This window comes from Eulemur rufifrons, chromosome 8 (genome assembly GCF_041146395.1).
Source record: "Eulemur rufifrons isolate Redbay chromosome 8, OSU_ERuf_1, whole genome shotgun sequence".
Classification (NCBI taxonomy): Eukaryota; Metazoa; Chordata; class Mammalia; order Primates; family Lemuridae; genus Eulemur; species Eulemur rufifrons.
Window position 1 is genome coordinate 9,497,705 of NC_090990.1, and position 16,742 is coordinate 9,514,446.

General features: G+C 47.6%; 2 protein-coding genes across 2 annotated transcripts in view; one reads left to right on the top strand and one right to left on the bottom strand.

The window, feature by feature from the left end:
• Positions 1–5,783, top strand: part of DNAJC16 (DnaJ heat shock protein family (Hsp40) member C16) — a 28,420-nt gene extending 22,637 nt beyond the window's left edge. Inside the window, exons 9-14 of the mRNA XM_069479376.1 lie at positions 675–857; positions 996–1,072; positions 2,377–2,457; positions 2,560–2,658; positions 3,278–3,448; positions 3,999–5,783. Of these exons, the coding sequence (XP_069335477.1) occupies positions 675–857; positions 996–1,072; positions 2,377–2,457; positions 2,560–2,658; positions 3,278–3,448; positions 3,999–4,398 (1,011 nt within the window). The 3' untranslated portion in view covers positions 4,399–5,783. The remainder of the gene's footprint in view (positions 1–674; positions 858–995; positions 1,073–2,376; positions 2,458–2,559; positions 2,659–3,277; positions 3,449–3,998) is intronic.
• A 3,188-nt stretch (positions 5,784–8,971) lies between these two features.
• AGMAT (agmatinase (putative)) lies at positions 8,972–16,387 on the bottom strand. Its single transcript, XM_069479377.1, has 7 exons — positions 16,020–16,387; positions 14,777–14,979; positions 13,800–13,848; positions 12,528–12,723; positions 11,701–11,880; positions 10,098–10,182; positions 8,972–9,354 (listed from the first exon to the last, which is right to left on the bottom strand). Exons 1-7 carry the CDS (start codon positions 16,280–16,282, stop codon positions 9,281–9,283), a joined length of 1,050 nt encoding a protein of 349 aa, XP_069335478.1. The 5' UTR covers positions 16,283–16,387; the 3' UTR covers positions 8,972–9,280.
• Positions 16,388–16,742: the final 355 nt, after the last annotated feature.

A 16,742-nucleotide genomic window follows, 5' to 3' on the forward strand; every position in this document is an offset into this window, starting at 1 on the left:
CTAACAGAAGCATGAAATTCTTCTCCTTTGACTTTTTCATCATTTTGGTAATCATGGAAAATCTTACTTAAAAAACAAAGTTTTCCTTTATTATAATACTAAGTCAGAGGTTATAGAACAAAGTCTATCAAGAAAAAAGAGTTTTAACTTTTTTTTTTTTTTTTTTTGAGATAGAGTCTCGCTCTGTTGCCCAGACTAGAGTAAGTGTCATGGGATCAGCCTAGCTCACAGCAACTTCAAACTCCTGGGCTCAAGTGATCCTCCTGCCTCAGCCTCCCAAGTAGCTGGGACTACAGGCACGCGCCACCATGCCCAGCTCTAAATTTTTCTGTTTTCAGTAGAGACGGAGTCTCGCTCTTAGTCAGGCTGGTCTCGAACTCACTGATCTCAAGCGATCCTCCCACCTTGGCCTCCCAGAGTGCTAGGATTACAGGCGTGAGCCACCATGCCCGGCCAAGAGTTTTAATTTTTAACAAAAGCTTTGAAAAGTCACCATAAAAGTAATCTCTTTTGTCAGAAAGATTTAACTCCTTTGCAAATACTTCAGACTCATCAGTATTTGTTTTTGAGCTCATTGCTAATTTCACTGGACCCTTTTTTCCATCCTCCCTGAAAAAACCAAACAATTGCATGCTTTTGAGACATCTGATGGTCTTCCTCTCCTTTGCTCCCAGGTGTCTATCTTAGAAAGGCGCAACACAGCAGGAAGGGTGGTGTATAAAACCCTGGAAGATCCCTGGACCGGGAGCGAGAATGATAAATTCATCCTCTTGAGTTATCTCGACCAGCTGCGGAAAGATTCAGCTCTTCTGTCCTCTGAAGCTGTGCTTCCCGACCTGACCGACGAACTTGCTCCTGTGAGCACCATGGCCAGCGAGGACTCTGGGTCACAGTGCCGGTGATGGATCTCTGCCAAGAGCAGAGGTCCAGCAGCAGCGCTGTGTTGGGGGGTGGGGGGTTCGGACCTGACCATCGTCCATTTTCTCTCTCAATAGGTTTTTTTCCTTCGGTGGCTCTACTCTGCTTTTGACTACATCTCGGACTGCTGGGATAACATGCTTTACAACAACTGGTAGGGATATTGCTAGGCTGAATTTCTTTTTCTTTGTTAATATTGGTATGTTTTTATTTGAAAAGAATCCACCCTTTTTAAATTTCAGTGTATATTTGATATGGGCAAGTGGAAGAATGTTTACACATTTTCAACAACTGTTCCCCTTTTTCTTGTAGTAACTTCACTTTTTTTGTGTCTGCTGACTGACCCTTTCCGACTGGTTGGGAAAGGGTCACCCGTGACTGCCCTTCCCTGGAGTCCAGTGTACAGACGTACAAACGAGTCAGTGAATTAATCGGAGAAGGGCCATCCCACTCCCACTCCCCAGTGAGACCACGAGTTCTTCAAGGACAGAACCACATGTGTTATTCATGTGTGTGATTCCTGGCGCCCAGCGCAGTGCCTAAGAAACAGCAGGCCTTTGATGACGGTTTTTTGTGAACAAAATTTAGAACACCAAACCTAAATGAAATCTTGAAACATCAATTTTCTTTCCCTACTCCACTCCTCTGGGCTACATCTGAATTATTTTGGGCAGAATAAAATCGATAAAATTTAGGAAATAATTCCATAGGCTTCAGACTTTTTTTTTGGAGACAGTCTTGCTCTGTTGCCCTGGCTAGAGTACGGCGGCATCATCATAGCTCACTACAACCTCAAACTCTCCACAGACTTTTTAGTCACTGATACCTCAACATCAGAAAGTTCTTCCATGTATACAACTTAAATCCTTTATCATCCCTTTTATTGTTTCCTTATGCAGGATTTATTAAGCACAGCCTATTATACTGAGATACAAAATCAGACTTTTAGGATAAGCTGTCTAGGAGGCCAGGCACAGTGGCTCATACCTGTAATCTCAGCACTTTGGGAGGATTGCTTAAGGCCAGGAGTTTGAGACCAACCTGGGCAACATAGCAAGACCCTATCTACAAAAAGTTTAAAAATTAGCCAGGCTAGTCCTCGATACTCAGGAGGCTGAGGTGGAAGTTTGGCTTGAGCCCAAGAGTTTAAGGTTATAATGAGCTATGATCATGCCACTACACTCCAGCCTGGATGACAGAGCGAGACTCTGTCTCTAAAATAAATAAATATAATAGAATAGAATAAGCTGTCTACGAATTAGAACACTGAGGAAACAATCTCTACCTTTTCCTCCACCACCCAACACCAAAAAAAAAGTCTCTATTTGCATGAAATTAGAAAGTGTTTATTGATGTGAAAGTTTTTTGGAGATTTTTTTTCTTCTTTGAGCTGGAGAGAAGAAACCTAAAATCACAACATCCCACGTCGAGCTAATAAGTTTATTAACTCCGTTTTAGGCGGGAAATGATGCCCCTCCTGTCCCTGATCTTCTCTGCCCTCTTCGTCCTCTTCGGCACCGTCATGGTCCAAGCTTTCAGGTAAGCGCCCCGCGGCTTCCCAGTGCAGCGCTAAGGGGTGAGTCCCAAACCTCCATGGTGCTTTGTACACTTTTTGTGTAAAACTCCTTTTTTTTACTTCAGCGTCGTGAATGATGAGCAAGAATCAAGCCCTCCAGATAAAGATGACGCCCATAAGAAGGCTGGGAAGGCTGAGCCAAGCTTCACCAAAGAAAACAGCAGGTTTCACTAATAAACCCCAAACTCCCCTCCCCTCAGTGCCTGACCGCAGGCCGTGTGGTTGAACAAAGCAGTATTGGGATCTCTGGTAGACAGAAGAACTCCGGTTCACCTTCTTGTGTGTCAAACGTGGTCACTGCTGGCTAGTGTTTACGAAGGCCCTTAGGTATTTAGAAACAGCACCGACTTACACTCTGGGACTTCGTTTCCCGGTCTGAGATTTAACAATGAAGGCAAGAAGCAAAGAAGCATGTCAGGGAGCAGGTAGAGTTGCCACAAGCAGAGGGTGGTTTGTCACCATAACTGCTGATCAATGTGATCAGTCATGAGCGCACACCCTGGCCTCTTGCCAGGGCCTCTGAGAACAGAGTGTGTGGTGGCTGCTGTCTTCATTCTGTCCCAGCACGACTTCTACACCATCTGCAAGGCAGCATCAGAAGGGCTGTTTGTGGGCCAGGGATTACCCAGTCAGGCTCTTCCCCAGCTTGCCAGTGTGCGAGACTCAAGAATGTTAAATAACATATCTAGTCTGGTTAGAACATAGCATTTTCTTCCACGTGTTCCTTTTTAAAGTAATAGCGTTCCCCTATCCCGATAACTACTCCTCAATGTTTCTCCACAGCAAGATTCCTAAGAAAGGCTTTGTGGAGGTAACTGAACTCACAGATGTAACATACACCAGTAACTTGGTACGCCTGAGGCCAGGCCACATGAACGTGGTCCTTATCCTGTCAAGTTCCACCAAGAACAGCCTACTGCAGAAATTTGCTTTCGAGGTCTACACGTTCACTGGGTGAGTGTGTGTACGTGCATACGTGTGTGCACGCACGTGTGAGGGAGGAACCCTGCACGTCTGTGTAAAGAGGGGACTGGAGGAGAACTGCCCCCCTTCATTTTTGGCTGATCAGGGTCCTCTCCACACAGCAAGGTGTTGGCTATGACCTTTCTAACCCAGACATCAAAGCCATCATGAGAGGGACCTCTTTCCCACTTGACTTCGTGTTTCTGTTGGTTCTGAACAGAGGAGCTAGAACTCAGTGTTACTCCCTGATGAGCCCTTTCAGAAAACTGACTGTTCTCCAAGCCTTTTGTATTTTCCAGAAGCCAGACACTGAGAGTGATAGAAGTTATACCTAGCAGGGAATGGGGGAATGGGTGACCGAAGTGTCACAGCTGTTATAGAGACCCTCTGTCTCCCACAGTAGTTTTTCATTTTCTCTGTGTTCAGGCCCCATCCAACACAAAGCCTTTTCCTGGTATTTGAAGTCTCGCTGGGGTATTTGTTTTCCCTGCAATTAAATGTGTTAGAAATATATTGAAACCTCATTCTATTCTTCCTGCAGGAGCAACTGCCTGCACTTCTCCTTCCTGAGTCTAGATAAACACAGAGAATGGCTAGAATACTTACTAGAATTCGCTCAAGATGCAGCCCCGATCCCAAACCAGTATGATAAGCATTTCATGGAACGTGACTACACTGGTTACGTGCTGGCTCTGAATGGCCACAAGAAATACTTCTGCCTCTTCAAGCCCCAAAAAACGGTCCAAGAGGAGGAAGCCCTGGGATCGTGCAGTGATCTTGACTCTGCCCTCCAGCCGGGTGAATCTCGAGGGAAATCTTCCAGTGGCCTTAGATGCAGGCCCATCAAAGAAAAATTGAGCAAGTTGTCCTTATGGATGGAACGCCTCTTGGAAGGCTCCTTACAGAGGTTTTATATCCCATCGTGGCCTGAACTAGACTGAGAGGATTTCAAAAGGAGATTTGAACTCTTCAGACTTTTTAACATGCCCCTGTGAACAGGTATTTTCAGGACTGAAACTATCACAATGAACAGAGTATAGATGTTAGATTGCTCTTCTAGAACAATGGCTAGAAGAATCTTTCCTTTGTCCTGTTCTAACCTAGGAGTGAAAAACACCACAGGTTTGAATTCCCTCGATCAAACTATATTTTCCTTTGAGTGTTTTTTTCCTCATTTGAATGCCGTACTATTTAAAACAGACTGCTCATTCCCTCTTCCTTTGTCGTCCCTGTCACGTGCTCACCTCACCCTCCCTGTCCTGTCTCTTATGTTGGAGAAACACAGGGCTCACGCTTGCAGCAGCACCTGGACAGACCCTCCTGAGCCTGTCCCCCACCCCCACGCCCTGCCCCGCCGCCCTGGCCCTGCTGTGCTTCTGCCGTGGCGCATGCTCCTGACACTGGCCAGCCCACAGCAGCTTCTAGCCCTGCATCTGGAAAGAGGCCTAGTTCCAAACAATCTCACATTTCATGGTTGTTCTGGCAGTAAGTGGCTAAAAGTATATTTTGGGGGTATCCCCCACAACAGTTTGTTGGCCATGGTTGAAAAGGAAAGGGATGAGTGGGGGTTCTGCATGTGGGTTCCCAAGAAAAGGGAGGCCTGGGCAGTGGCTGGAGCGGAGCAGCTCTGCGGGCCTTGGTGAGCCGCCCATCCGCTGCCTCCCAGCACTGCCTGCGGCCAGGGCAGGGGCCTGCGCAGCAAAAAGTACTGTAATGACGTTGAGCCCTTGACATGTATGCTTTCAGATGCCTTTCTGCCTCCGTCGATTTTAGGGTATGGATACTAGGAGCCATAACTTATAATCGTGTTCTCTGAGCGTAGAGATAAGCTGCTATAAGCCAGTAGACGTTAAACTGAAGAGAAATTATTCCCACCTGCTATGAGTCAGGCTCAAGGAACCTCTTCACTCCAGTGTGTCTCTTTAGTAAAATATCAGACATGTCTTTGTATCAAGGAACTTACAATTTCTCAGCAATTGTATTTTGAACACTCTTACCCCAAAAGTGCTGTATCTTGAAGTCATCTTTTGCGACACGTGAGCCAAGACTTGTTCTGGACTCCTGTTTTGCAAAAGGCTTTCCACTTCTGGCCTGTATTTTGATGTCTCCTCTTAATTGTTTTCACTCTTAACTTACAACTGCTGCACCAGTATCAGGGTGGGACTGACCGCCAGACCCGAGCTTGCTGAGCTCCAGTGTATAACGGACCCCCGGGTGGATCATACCAGCCAGTTGGAGAACATAGGGCAAAACCACCAGTGGAGTTTGGACAACGTCAAAGAGTGATCTGATCAAATGTCAAAGCAAATTGTCCTTTTGTAAAGTGAAGGGTCAAACAGTTACTAAGTTAGTATTTCTTTAATCATAATTGCTTTAAAGTAAGCCACTTGGATCCTGAATAAATATTGAGCTACATTGGTAAGTAATAAATTATTGAAGCCCAATTAGTTTTCATGGAGTTTATAGCTTTACTAAAAAATAAAGAAATCACTGCCAGGCTTCATTCTTCCATATGATCCTCTAAAAATGCTTACTCTGAATGTTGTAGTTAGAAATGGTCAAGGAATTCAGCTGGGCGCGGTGGCTCACGCCTATAATCCTAGCACTCTGGGAGGCTGAGGTGGGAGGATCTCTTGAGGTCAGGAATTTGAGACCAGCCTCAGCAAAAGTGAGACCTGTCTCTACAAAATATAGAAAAATTATCTGGGGATGGTGGTGCACACCTCTGGTCCCAGCTACTCAGGAAACTGAGGCAGGAGGATCGCTTGAGCCCAGGAGTTTCAGGTTGCAGTGAGCTATGGTAATGCCACTGCATTCTAGCCTGGGTGACAGGATAAAACCCTGACTCCAAAAAAATATTAGCTGGGTATGGTGGCACACATCTGTAGTCCCAGCTACTCGGGAGGCAGAGGCAGAAGGAAGCAGGACTCCTTGAGCCCAGGAGTTTGAGGTTGCAGTGAGCTATGATGATGCTACTGCACTCTATCCAGGGCAACAGAGCAAGACTCTGCCTCAAAAAGAAAAAAGAAATGGTCAAGGAATTCATTTGGCTTCTTTACACACCAGTCCTTAAAATTATTTTCTGGGTCTTTCATAGCCAGGTTGCTCATAAGAGTAGTGTTAAGATTTGGTGGTAGGTTTAATTTCTGTTACTAATGAAATTCCTGACTTTAATTTCTTTTTTTTTTTTATTTTATTTTACTTGTCTCCTTGCACTGAGCACCTGCCTTTAATTTCTGAAAACCAAAACTCCCCAGATTTGTCATTTTAAAAAACTTTGATCATTAAAAAATAAAAGGCACCTTCAGGGCCTGACACTGTAGCTCACACCTGTAGTCCCAGCACTTTGGGAGGCTGAGGCGGGAGGATCACTTGAGGCCAGGAGTTCAAGACCAGCCTGAGCAACACAGTGAGACCTCGTCTCTACAAAAAAGAAAAGAAGAAAAATTATCCAGGCGTGGTGGCACATGCCTGTAGTCGCAGCTACTCAGGAGGTCGAGGCAGGAGGATTGCCTGAGGCCAGGAGTTTGAGGTTGTAGTGAGCTAGATTGCGAGACAGTACTCCAGCCTGAGCAACAAGAGTGCCTATCTCTTAAGAAAGACAAAGAAAAGAAAAAGCACCTTCAGGCAGTCATACCTTGCATTTGCACTAGAAAAAAAGTGGTGATGAGATCGACAATATTTCTGCCAAATGTTTCAGTCCAAAAATTCTGCAGATCCATTTGGGGGCTGGTAGATTTGTCCCCCGTGAGGATGCTAGGGAGCTTTTATTTTAATTGAACTTCACCCTTTACCATCCAAGCCTTTCCTGCTGAATGTTGTTTCCATGAATTTGTTTACTTTTATGTCAATGGTGTGAGCTGTTGTCTTGCTCAGCCAGTGCCACAGTTTCTTTCTGATTTATGTAATCACACAGGACCCAATTCCAGTTCTAAGTTAATGCCCTAGTCTGAATATCAACGCTGATGTTTTCAGAGGTGGGTTTCTCTGGCTGATAGACTATGCATCATGTTTAGCAGATGGGGTGAAACTGGCCTAAAAAAGTCTTTATAGAATACACAGGCCCATTTCAAAAATACTGTTTTATTGCTCAGGTGATGTTTGCATCATTTTTCTAATACAGAGGTCGTAAGCTCCAGCTAAGCAACATTTCAGTGAGCAAGACGACTGCCCTAACTTCCACTAGGGCCATGGTCTCACCACCGTCACTTACGGACCATGAGAATTTGGCTGTAGTTTTCAGATAGGTTGATTTCCTCCTCATTTGCAGCCATTCATACTAGTACCCTTTTATTTATTACCGTCCTAATCCATTTGCAGCTGTCGTCAATAGAGAAATGTTTTCCTGATATAAAGAAATGGGATCTGACTTGTGTTTTGAGTGATTTGCTTTGTTTGGCAATAGGGATTGGAAGCAAACACTCAAAACCTTTTCTTTAAAAAGTGGAATTCTATAAAAGCTGATGCAAAACATCTTTACAGATGAAGTGTAGTTCACATCCAAGTGTCTGACATTGTCCCCAGAAAACAAATACAGTGTGGTAGCTACTGAACCTGTTCAGTTTGTCAAGTGGGATAATGGTATTTGGGAGACATCTGAAAAGAAGGTGAATGACTATTTTGCACTTTTGATACTCTTAGCAACAAATAACTTATTTGGCAAATTGTGTCTTTTTTATGTTTTGGGTGTTTTTTTGTTTTGGGTATTTTTTTTGTATTGTGAATAGGCACTGAAGCTGATGTTATTTTGTTTTAAGAATGTAACAGACTGGAAACAGAAATAAACTATTTTAATGTGTGACAATTGTGGGGTAGCCCTTGCATTGCAAGATGATGATCTGATCATGGCCGCATTATCAACAAAACTGAATTTGCATGTAACTCAACACATTCTTGAGATCAGCACAGCTTAACTGCAGATATCAGGAATTGTGGTCATAGAGGGTACATTGGCTTGAAGATATTGCAAAACTGAGTCTTGTAGGAAGTTTCATTAAGGGCTCGCCTGATGTTTTCTGGTTTAAAAGACATTTAGTGCACCCTCCTGGGCTTTTGAGCAGGAAGTTTCTTTATTAGAACCTCAATGCTAACTTTCTTTTGAACTTATTTATGTTCACAATGGTCCTAAAATCAAGATGCAGTCCCAATCTCCTCAGAGAAGATGTATTTTAAAGGAAGATACTATGGAAATATGGAATGTTTATACAGTATTTTTTAATTTCTTTTATTTCATTTTTCCAATTTTTAAATAATCTTGTATGAAATTCTCCATCCCCTTCCCCTTTATCCTCCACCATCTTTTAACAAAGGAAAAAAAAGTAGTACAAGTGCTTCATTTTTTTTTTTAAGTTAATCCAAACACCTTAGAATTGTTAGCCGTTTGGGCAGGGCATGGTGGCTCGCCTGTAATCCTAGCACTCTGGGAGGCCAAGACGAGAGGATTGCTTGAGGTCAGGAGTTTGAGACCAGCCTCAGCAAGAGCAAGATCCTGTCTCTACTAAAAATAAAAAGAAATTAGCTGACAACTAAAAGCAAAAAAAATTAGCTGTGCAGGAGGCTGAGGCAGGAGGATCGCTTGAGCAAGGTTGCTGTGAGAGCTAGGCTGATGCCACGGCACTCTAGCCCAGACAACAGAGGGAGACTCTGTCTCAAAAAAAAGGCTGTTTGGGTTAGAGTTTTACTGAATATCCCGATTTCATAGCCACCGATGAGACTTTTAGCAGAAAGTTTTATTGGCATAAACTCTTTCATACTCAGATTGCTCACTCATAAATTCTTGGGAATCTGTCAGCAGTGCAGTCTGTTTTGTCTTGAAGAGAAGACTCAGACGGTTGTCACTTTGGGGAGAGCACACAGCATCTCAAACAGCAAGTTGGCCGCCAGGAGGGCAGTGTTCCCTACGAGGAAGTAAAAGCTGACTTGAACAGGGCACGGACCACCCCGCAAAGCCAGGGCTCTGGGGACCCGCTTCCCTTCGTGCCTCCTTTCCCAGAGCCCTGACCTGCGTCCTCCTCTCTGGGCCGCCCACCCGCCTGTGAACATGCTTTCCCTGGCGCTGTGCCCCCACCAAGCAGCATTTGGAAATCATATTTTAAAATTCAGAAGGTTCTTTGTTTACTCTGAGAGCAGATTCTTCCCAAAGGGAAACCTCTAGTAATGGCGTGTACTGTATTTATTACCTACCCTCGGAGCCTAATAGGCCTAACGCTGAAGCTTAAGATTTTTCTAAATTAAAATTACTGGGACGGCATCTACTTTGAAGATCTTAATCAGCTAACTCCCCACTTGATAAATATTACCATATATTATTTATGCTTTAGAATTCACTTTTCAATGAAATATCAAAGGAGGATGGAACTGTGCCACCCTGTCACTAACTGCAGGGGGGGCAGGGTTCTCTTCTGCTGGCTGGCGGGCAAGCTAATAATACTTAGCTACCTCCCTGGGGGTTTGTTAGGGTTAATTAGCTCATGTGTGCGCGGTGTGCAGTAATGGGTCCATTTTCTTCACTGTTGGACGTGCTCAGCAGGTTCCCCGAATTGTATTAATATAAGGGGACCCATCCATTTTCTACTTATTAACTAGATGAATGTAATTTACATTAGCAGCTGCCCACGGATCAGTCCTCTTGCTTACTCACCAGAAAGATCGTACGGCGGAGAAACTTCCACAAGATCACAGCCCACCACGTTCAGGCCTTGACAACCCCGGATGATCTCCAGAGCCTGCCCAAGATCAAGACTGAGCTGTCCACAGCAGTAATCGTTCACAGTGCAAAGTGACCAGTAGCGGCTTCAGTGGGTTGCTCCCACACGTGTCCACCCTTTGACTTGGAGCTGTTGGCTTTCCCTCCATAAGCGTTTATTAACTACCAGAGGCACACATAACTAACGCACAGTCCCTGCTCCTGAGGGCTTTATAGTGTGAGGACGGAGACAAGTAAACCACTCGGTTCCATGTCATGCTTTAAGGGCTTCGAGAAAAGCAAGCCCAGAAAGGTATAAGCACAGGTGGCAGCCTGGAGAGGTGGGGTAAGGCTTCCTCAAGGTGGAAGTACTTAGTTCACGGGATTGGCCAAGCAGGTGGAAGAGCATTCCAGGCAGAGGGGCAGACACAGGCAAAGGCATCAAGATGGGAGAGGTGCAAGTAGTTAGATGTGGCCGGAGGATGGGATAAGTGAGGGGGGCTGGTAGGAAGAGAGTGGGCTTGTCTGAAAGGGTTCCCATGCTGCAGACAAAAAACCCAGAAAGTTAAGCAGAGTTTCAGAAATCCCTCTGATGGCAACAGAGAATGACTTCAAGAGAGGTAGTTATGCCCATTCTCCCCTCGTAGAGGATGTAAGACAATTGATTCGGTTTAAGCAGCCTTCATTTGCTCACAAGTGTCTTCGGGTACCTACTCTTTACACACGGCAGGCACTCCTGGAGCTTCCTCCTGGGCATGACCACAGCCAGGTCAGGGCTGCCTCCCGGCACTGGCGCGCAGCGTAGCTTATTTGGGCTTTATTTGGGTGTTTCCTTTTTTTTTTTTTTTTTGAGACAGAGTCTCGCTCTGTTGCCCAGGCTAGAGTGAGTGCCGTGGCGTCAGCCTAGCTCACAGCAACCTCAAACTCCTGGGCTCAAGGGATCCTTCTGCCTCAGCCTCTCCAGTAGCTGGGACTACAGGCATGCGCCACCATGCCTGGCTAATTTTTTTCTATATATATTTTTAGTTGTCCAGCTAATTTCTTTCTATTTTTAGTAGAGACAGGGTCTCGCTCTTGCTCAGGCTGGTCTTGGACTCCTGAGCTCAAACAATCCGCCCTCCTCGGCCTCCCAGAGTGCTAGGATTGATTACAGGCGTGAGCCACCGCGTCCAGCCTATTTGGGTGTTTCTAAAACTCTTGGTAGCTAATGCCATTGCATGCACTTTTTAAATTTAACTCTCAAAAGGTAAGTTTAGTGTTCCTAAGAGGGGGTACTATAATATTGTGACCATGAGCCGACTACACACGGCCTGCAGGCAGGAAGACCAAATAAAGGACTGCTATAACACATGCCAGGTAAATGAAGGCCCTTGTCAAAATCAGTCATTCCTCAATGAGGGAGTCTGCAAACTACCGTCAGGACACCGACGGCCTAGGTGCTCTGCTTTGAAAATCCTATCCTGGTTCCTCACTACAAGAAGACTCACTACAAGCGCCAGGAAAGTGGGGTGTAAAGTACCCCCGCCCCCAGGAATCTTCACTGGTGGAGCTTCCTTACCTGACTAGGGGTGAGACCAGCAATTTCTGGTGTCCCTGTCCCTGGGGCATAGGCAGGATCCAAGGCGTCAATATCAAAGCTGATGTAAATGGGTTTGCCTCCCATCTGCTGCCTCACTTCCCCCATCAGAGGCACCAGCGACTTCATCCAGCAGTCTTCAGCCAGGACCACGCGGAAGCCCTGGGGAGGCCGGGAGGGAAGAGCGGGAGGTCCAGGCATCTGCGTGGCAGCACTGACCAGGCACTTCCTGTGTGCCACCCCCATCATGTTTGGCCCTCCATTTCCATGCGGAGGGGACTACTGTCCCCACTTGACAGATGAGGAAGGGAGGGACAATGCCTGGTAAAGAAGCAGGGTCAGGGCGGACCTCGGAGTCGGAGTTACAGAGAAGCTGGCTAGCACCTTCTGGACGGCTCTGTCCAGAAGACTGGCCGTGATGCTCTAAAAGCAAGAGAGTTGGGCCTTTCCTATTGGGGTCTCTTCCTGTGTGTTTCCCTGAGAGCTCTTCTGCTTAGTGGGCATGAGGATGGGAACTAAGAAGGTGGCAGCTCACCTTGGGTTCCAACCTTCTCATCTCTTGTGCAGGCCAGCCACATCCGAGCAGTGGTTGGTTTCTGCTTGTCCCCCCCAGTGACTGCCCCCCAGAGCCTCATGAACTAACCTCCTCACACCTCTTTGCCCCATGTGACCCTCCTGATGCAAACTCCCCACTCTCTGAACTCGATTACTAAAGCCCCTGTCGGCTCCCCAATTGCCAGTGGGTAGGCAATGGACAGCGAGGCGCTTTAGGGGCCAGGGGCGAGCGGGAGGGGCACTCAGTCTGTCACCTGGCTCCAGTTGTATCTGTAGGGATCCAAGGTCATGGAAGGGCCGCGGATGCCGATCTGCACCACCCTCTTACAGTCCAGGAGGCCCTCGTCCACGCACCGGCGGAAGGGCGTCCCGTGATACAGCTTCTCTCCTAGGGCCTTGTCGGCGGTGTCCGTGTGGGCGTCCACGTGCAGCAGCCCCACAGGGCCATACCTGAGGACGGCAGGGCAGCTCAGAGGCCAAGCCTCCCTGTGGGGCCCTAGCACAGCCACCCTTCACGCCACCAAACCTTGATGACAATTCATAGCCACAGAGGGGCACCTGGCATCAATCACCTGCCTTGCAATCAGTTTCTGTCTCCAACTCACTTAGCAGCTCAGAGGAACAATAAACTCAGAGAAGTCAGGCAGAAAATAGACATGTGCTTTGGCTGCCACCCACTACCTATCACCCAGAATTTGCTTCACTCAGAGACAGAGCGAGCAGAAGGATGAGAATGAAGGGTGGAGGCTCGGAGGCGAGCTCGGCTGAAGGCTGAACTCATCAGCCACCCTTCTTCCAATGGTGGCACCAAGAGGAAGCTTCAACCCAGCTCTCCCTCCATAACCTCCATCAACCCCTGCCCAAAATAAACAGATGATCCAAATCAGTGGGAGGCAAGTGCAGCTTTGAGAAAAGACCTGCACCCACCCATCCGCAACCAGAATGCTGCCCACATGCTCCTGCCATATACAAATCCTGGAGCTGCCACCCTCCGCCTCGGCCCTTCTGTCTCTTTCTCAAATTAAATTGGCCCAAATTAGTCAATCCCCGGTAAGACTTCCACTACTGGAAAATCAGTCTTCTCACTGTCTGGGAAAGGGGCCCTGTCAGGAGAAAACAGGGCCTCTGAGCAAGCTCCTCCGTTGTGCCTGTCGGTATTTGTATTTGGCAGTTGAAACAAAACAGAAACTGAAGTTAAGTGGGGTTGTGTGTTTCACTAGGGGCTCATCTTCCAAAAACAGAGGCAGGTTGGAAATGCTGAGCAGGCACATCACAACAAATCTAGGGCAAGGGAGGGCAGCTAGAAGTGTTAATAATAAATTGTCCCGGCTTCCAGCTGGTGACTGACAGAGACACCTGGAGTTCAACCTTAACTTTGATCCCCAGAAGCCACTCAGTTGGGAATGTCCTATCACTCCCAACAACCTGAGCCAGTAGCGGTCACCCGATGCCGAGTACCAGCAAACAACTCACTCCCCAGCTCTGGAGTTTGAAACTTTGCTTGGGCCAAGCCACTCAGGACTTACTTTTTTGCCATCGCTTGCAATATGGGATATGTGATTGTGTGATCTCCACCTGCAAAGAGAAAAAGAAGAAAACATCTGGAATGTGGATATAGGATTATTACATAGAACTAGGATTATTACATAAGATTAGATTTACCCAATCCTGCCACCCTTTTAGACTGAGGAATGGTAACCACAGCTAAAATAAGATCTTGTTTATTGGTGGGATGCTTAAGATGTCACTGTCATTTAAAAGAGGAGATTGGGACCAGGAGCGGTGGCTCACGCCTGTAATCCTAGCACTCTGGGAGGCCGAGGCAGGTGGATCGTTTGAGCTCAGGACTTTGAGACCAGCCTGAGCAAGAGCGAGACCCTGTCTCTAATAGAAATAGAAAAAATAGAAATAAATTATATGGACAACTAAAAATATATATAGAAAAATTAACTGGGCATGGTGGCACATGCCTGTAGTCCCAGCTACTCGGGAGGCTGAGACAGGAGGATCCCTTGAGCTCAGGAGTTTGAGGTTGCTGTGAGCTAGGCTGACGCCACGGCACTCACTCTAGCCTGGGCAACAGAGTGAGACTCTGTCTCAAAAAAAAAACAAAAAAGAAACTTAGTATCAAGAAAAATACTTTTTTTTTTTTTGAGACAGAGTCTCACTCTGTCACCCAGGGGCCTACAGCAAAAAGGAAAAATCAGGAATATTTATCCTGTTTAATTAATCTTGCTTGTTGACTTTTTTGGCACCCCTTAAATTTTGCACCAAAGGAAGTGCTTCACTTGCTTCACCCTAGTCCAGCCCTGTCGGTCATGCTACTCCAAAATTTTAAATATCCTCTCCCCAGGGATAAAAATAAATGAATTAAAATGTTCTCTTTCCTCCTGTCTCCATATTTGCAGTGGCTGGCCCAGGAGAAGTGGCTGTATTCAAGCTCATGATAAACAAACCCCCAGTGCAGAGAACTATTACAGCGGCCCTTGCAGACTGCAGTTACCCAAAGTCAGAGGAACACAGCCAGCTGCCACAATTTTCTGGTAGGCCTCTCGAATTAGCCGGCAGCTGTCCTGAAGGTTGTAAAGATTGACGTTCACATCGCCCAGGTCTGCGACCATGAGGGACTGGAAGGGGAGGGCCCCCGTGCTAGGGTTGACTGTCCGCAGCATCACTGACTCTTCCCGGATTCGCCGAGGTCCAAATCTGGAGGAGGGAGAATCACCCTGTCAGCCGTCTGCAGTGTACAAAGGCCCCACCTGGGCCAGGACTTCTCCCCTCAGCACTGTTGACATTCGAGGCTGGATGGTTCCTTGTCGTGAGCTATTGCATAGTAGGATGTTGCATAGCAGCATCCCTGGCCTGTACCCACTAGATGCCAGCAGCAGCCCCTTCCCCAAGTTGTAACAACCAAAAATGCCTCCAGATATCACCAAATGTCCCCCGGATGCAAAACCATCCCCTTTGAGAACCACTGATCTACGCTGTATATGGAAGAGATGAAATAGGGCACAGATTTAGGAGTCCACTCATCCTCACCAATATACTAAACAGCATCAGACAATGTCATAATCTCCCGAGTCTCAGTTTCCCAATCTGTAAAATAATAAAACTTACCTTACACTGTGGTTGTAAGAATTAAGTGAGATGATCTATGCAAAACACCTTGCACTTAGTAAACATTTAATTAATGCTGGCTTTCATAATTCAGACTGGTACAATAAGGTGTAATGTTGCTGAGCTGAATTAGGAATACGCTGGTGTTCAATAATTAGAAAAATAGATTTTACTTCCTGCAACTTCCTTTTAGGAAAACTGCCTTAATTCGAGCATTTCTTGAGTCAGGTGACATCTAGAGGATTTGGGAAGGCGCAGCCAGCTTCTGTTCTCCAATGCAAGGTGACCTGCTGCTGTAAGCTGGCGGGAATAGGGGTACCCACAGTCGCCAACCCAGCAAGGCCCCTGGATGGGTACTCGGAGAAAGTTTGGGTACTAGAAGCCCTTCCTGACCAATGGATAACACCAGGATGAGGGAGGACGTGCTCTCCCATGTTGAGCTCTCGGGGTTGCCAGCTGAGGAGCCAGAAAATCAGCTGTCTTAAATCATAAGGGGCATTTTGAAGCCGGCCCCCAGCTTCAAACCCTACCCAGTGTGAGCAGAGGCACCTGTCCTGGCACCTTCCGTGCCTGACAGCTATTAAGCTGTCCCGCCACGTGGCCCCCAGCCCTGGTCTCCCAGGCCTTACCTCGCCCCGGGTCGGTTGGAGGTCCCGATGTCCAGGGGCACCCCGACGAAGGCAGCGTCCAGCCCCTCGGGGGAGGCCTGCACGGGCAGGCGCATCATGGAGCAGACGCCCACCGGCCGGGCCACGAACTCGGAGCTGGGGGGCTGGTTCCGGGGGGCGTCGGAGGCCTGGCCGCGCCGCGGGTCGCAGAGCCCCGCGGCAGGACGGGCGCCCACCCCTGCCGTCGAGCCCCGCAGGCAGCCGGACGTCAGCAGCCGCAGCATGTCGCCCGCGGGCCCGTGCCCGACCGCTCCCCAGCCCGCGAGGCCGGACCCGGCTGGTCCCGGAGCCCACAAGGCGAGCCTGCCAGCGCGGGAGCTGCCCGGGCTCAAAGGGCAGGGGCGCCCCGGGATCGAAGGCGGGGAGGGGCCCGGGCGCCGGCTCTCTCCCTCGCCCTCTCCGGACTTCAGCCTCTGGCTCCTTTGGTGGCCGGAGCCAGGCGGGGGGCTCGCCACTCAGCCCACCCGCACTGCCCAGGTGTGTCTCCGCCCTGCGCCCCCAACACCTGGCCTTTGGCCGCCTCTTCTCCCATTCAGAGTAACATTTTTAAAGCGTAAAGATTTGAAAGGGAAAGACCTTTCTCTAAGCCAGAGAAATGGGAAATGTATTTTTTTTTAAATAATCTATTAAGAAATGTGTGGAGCTGGGATTTTCAGGAAGCAGCAAAGTCTTTTTAAATAAACT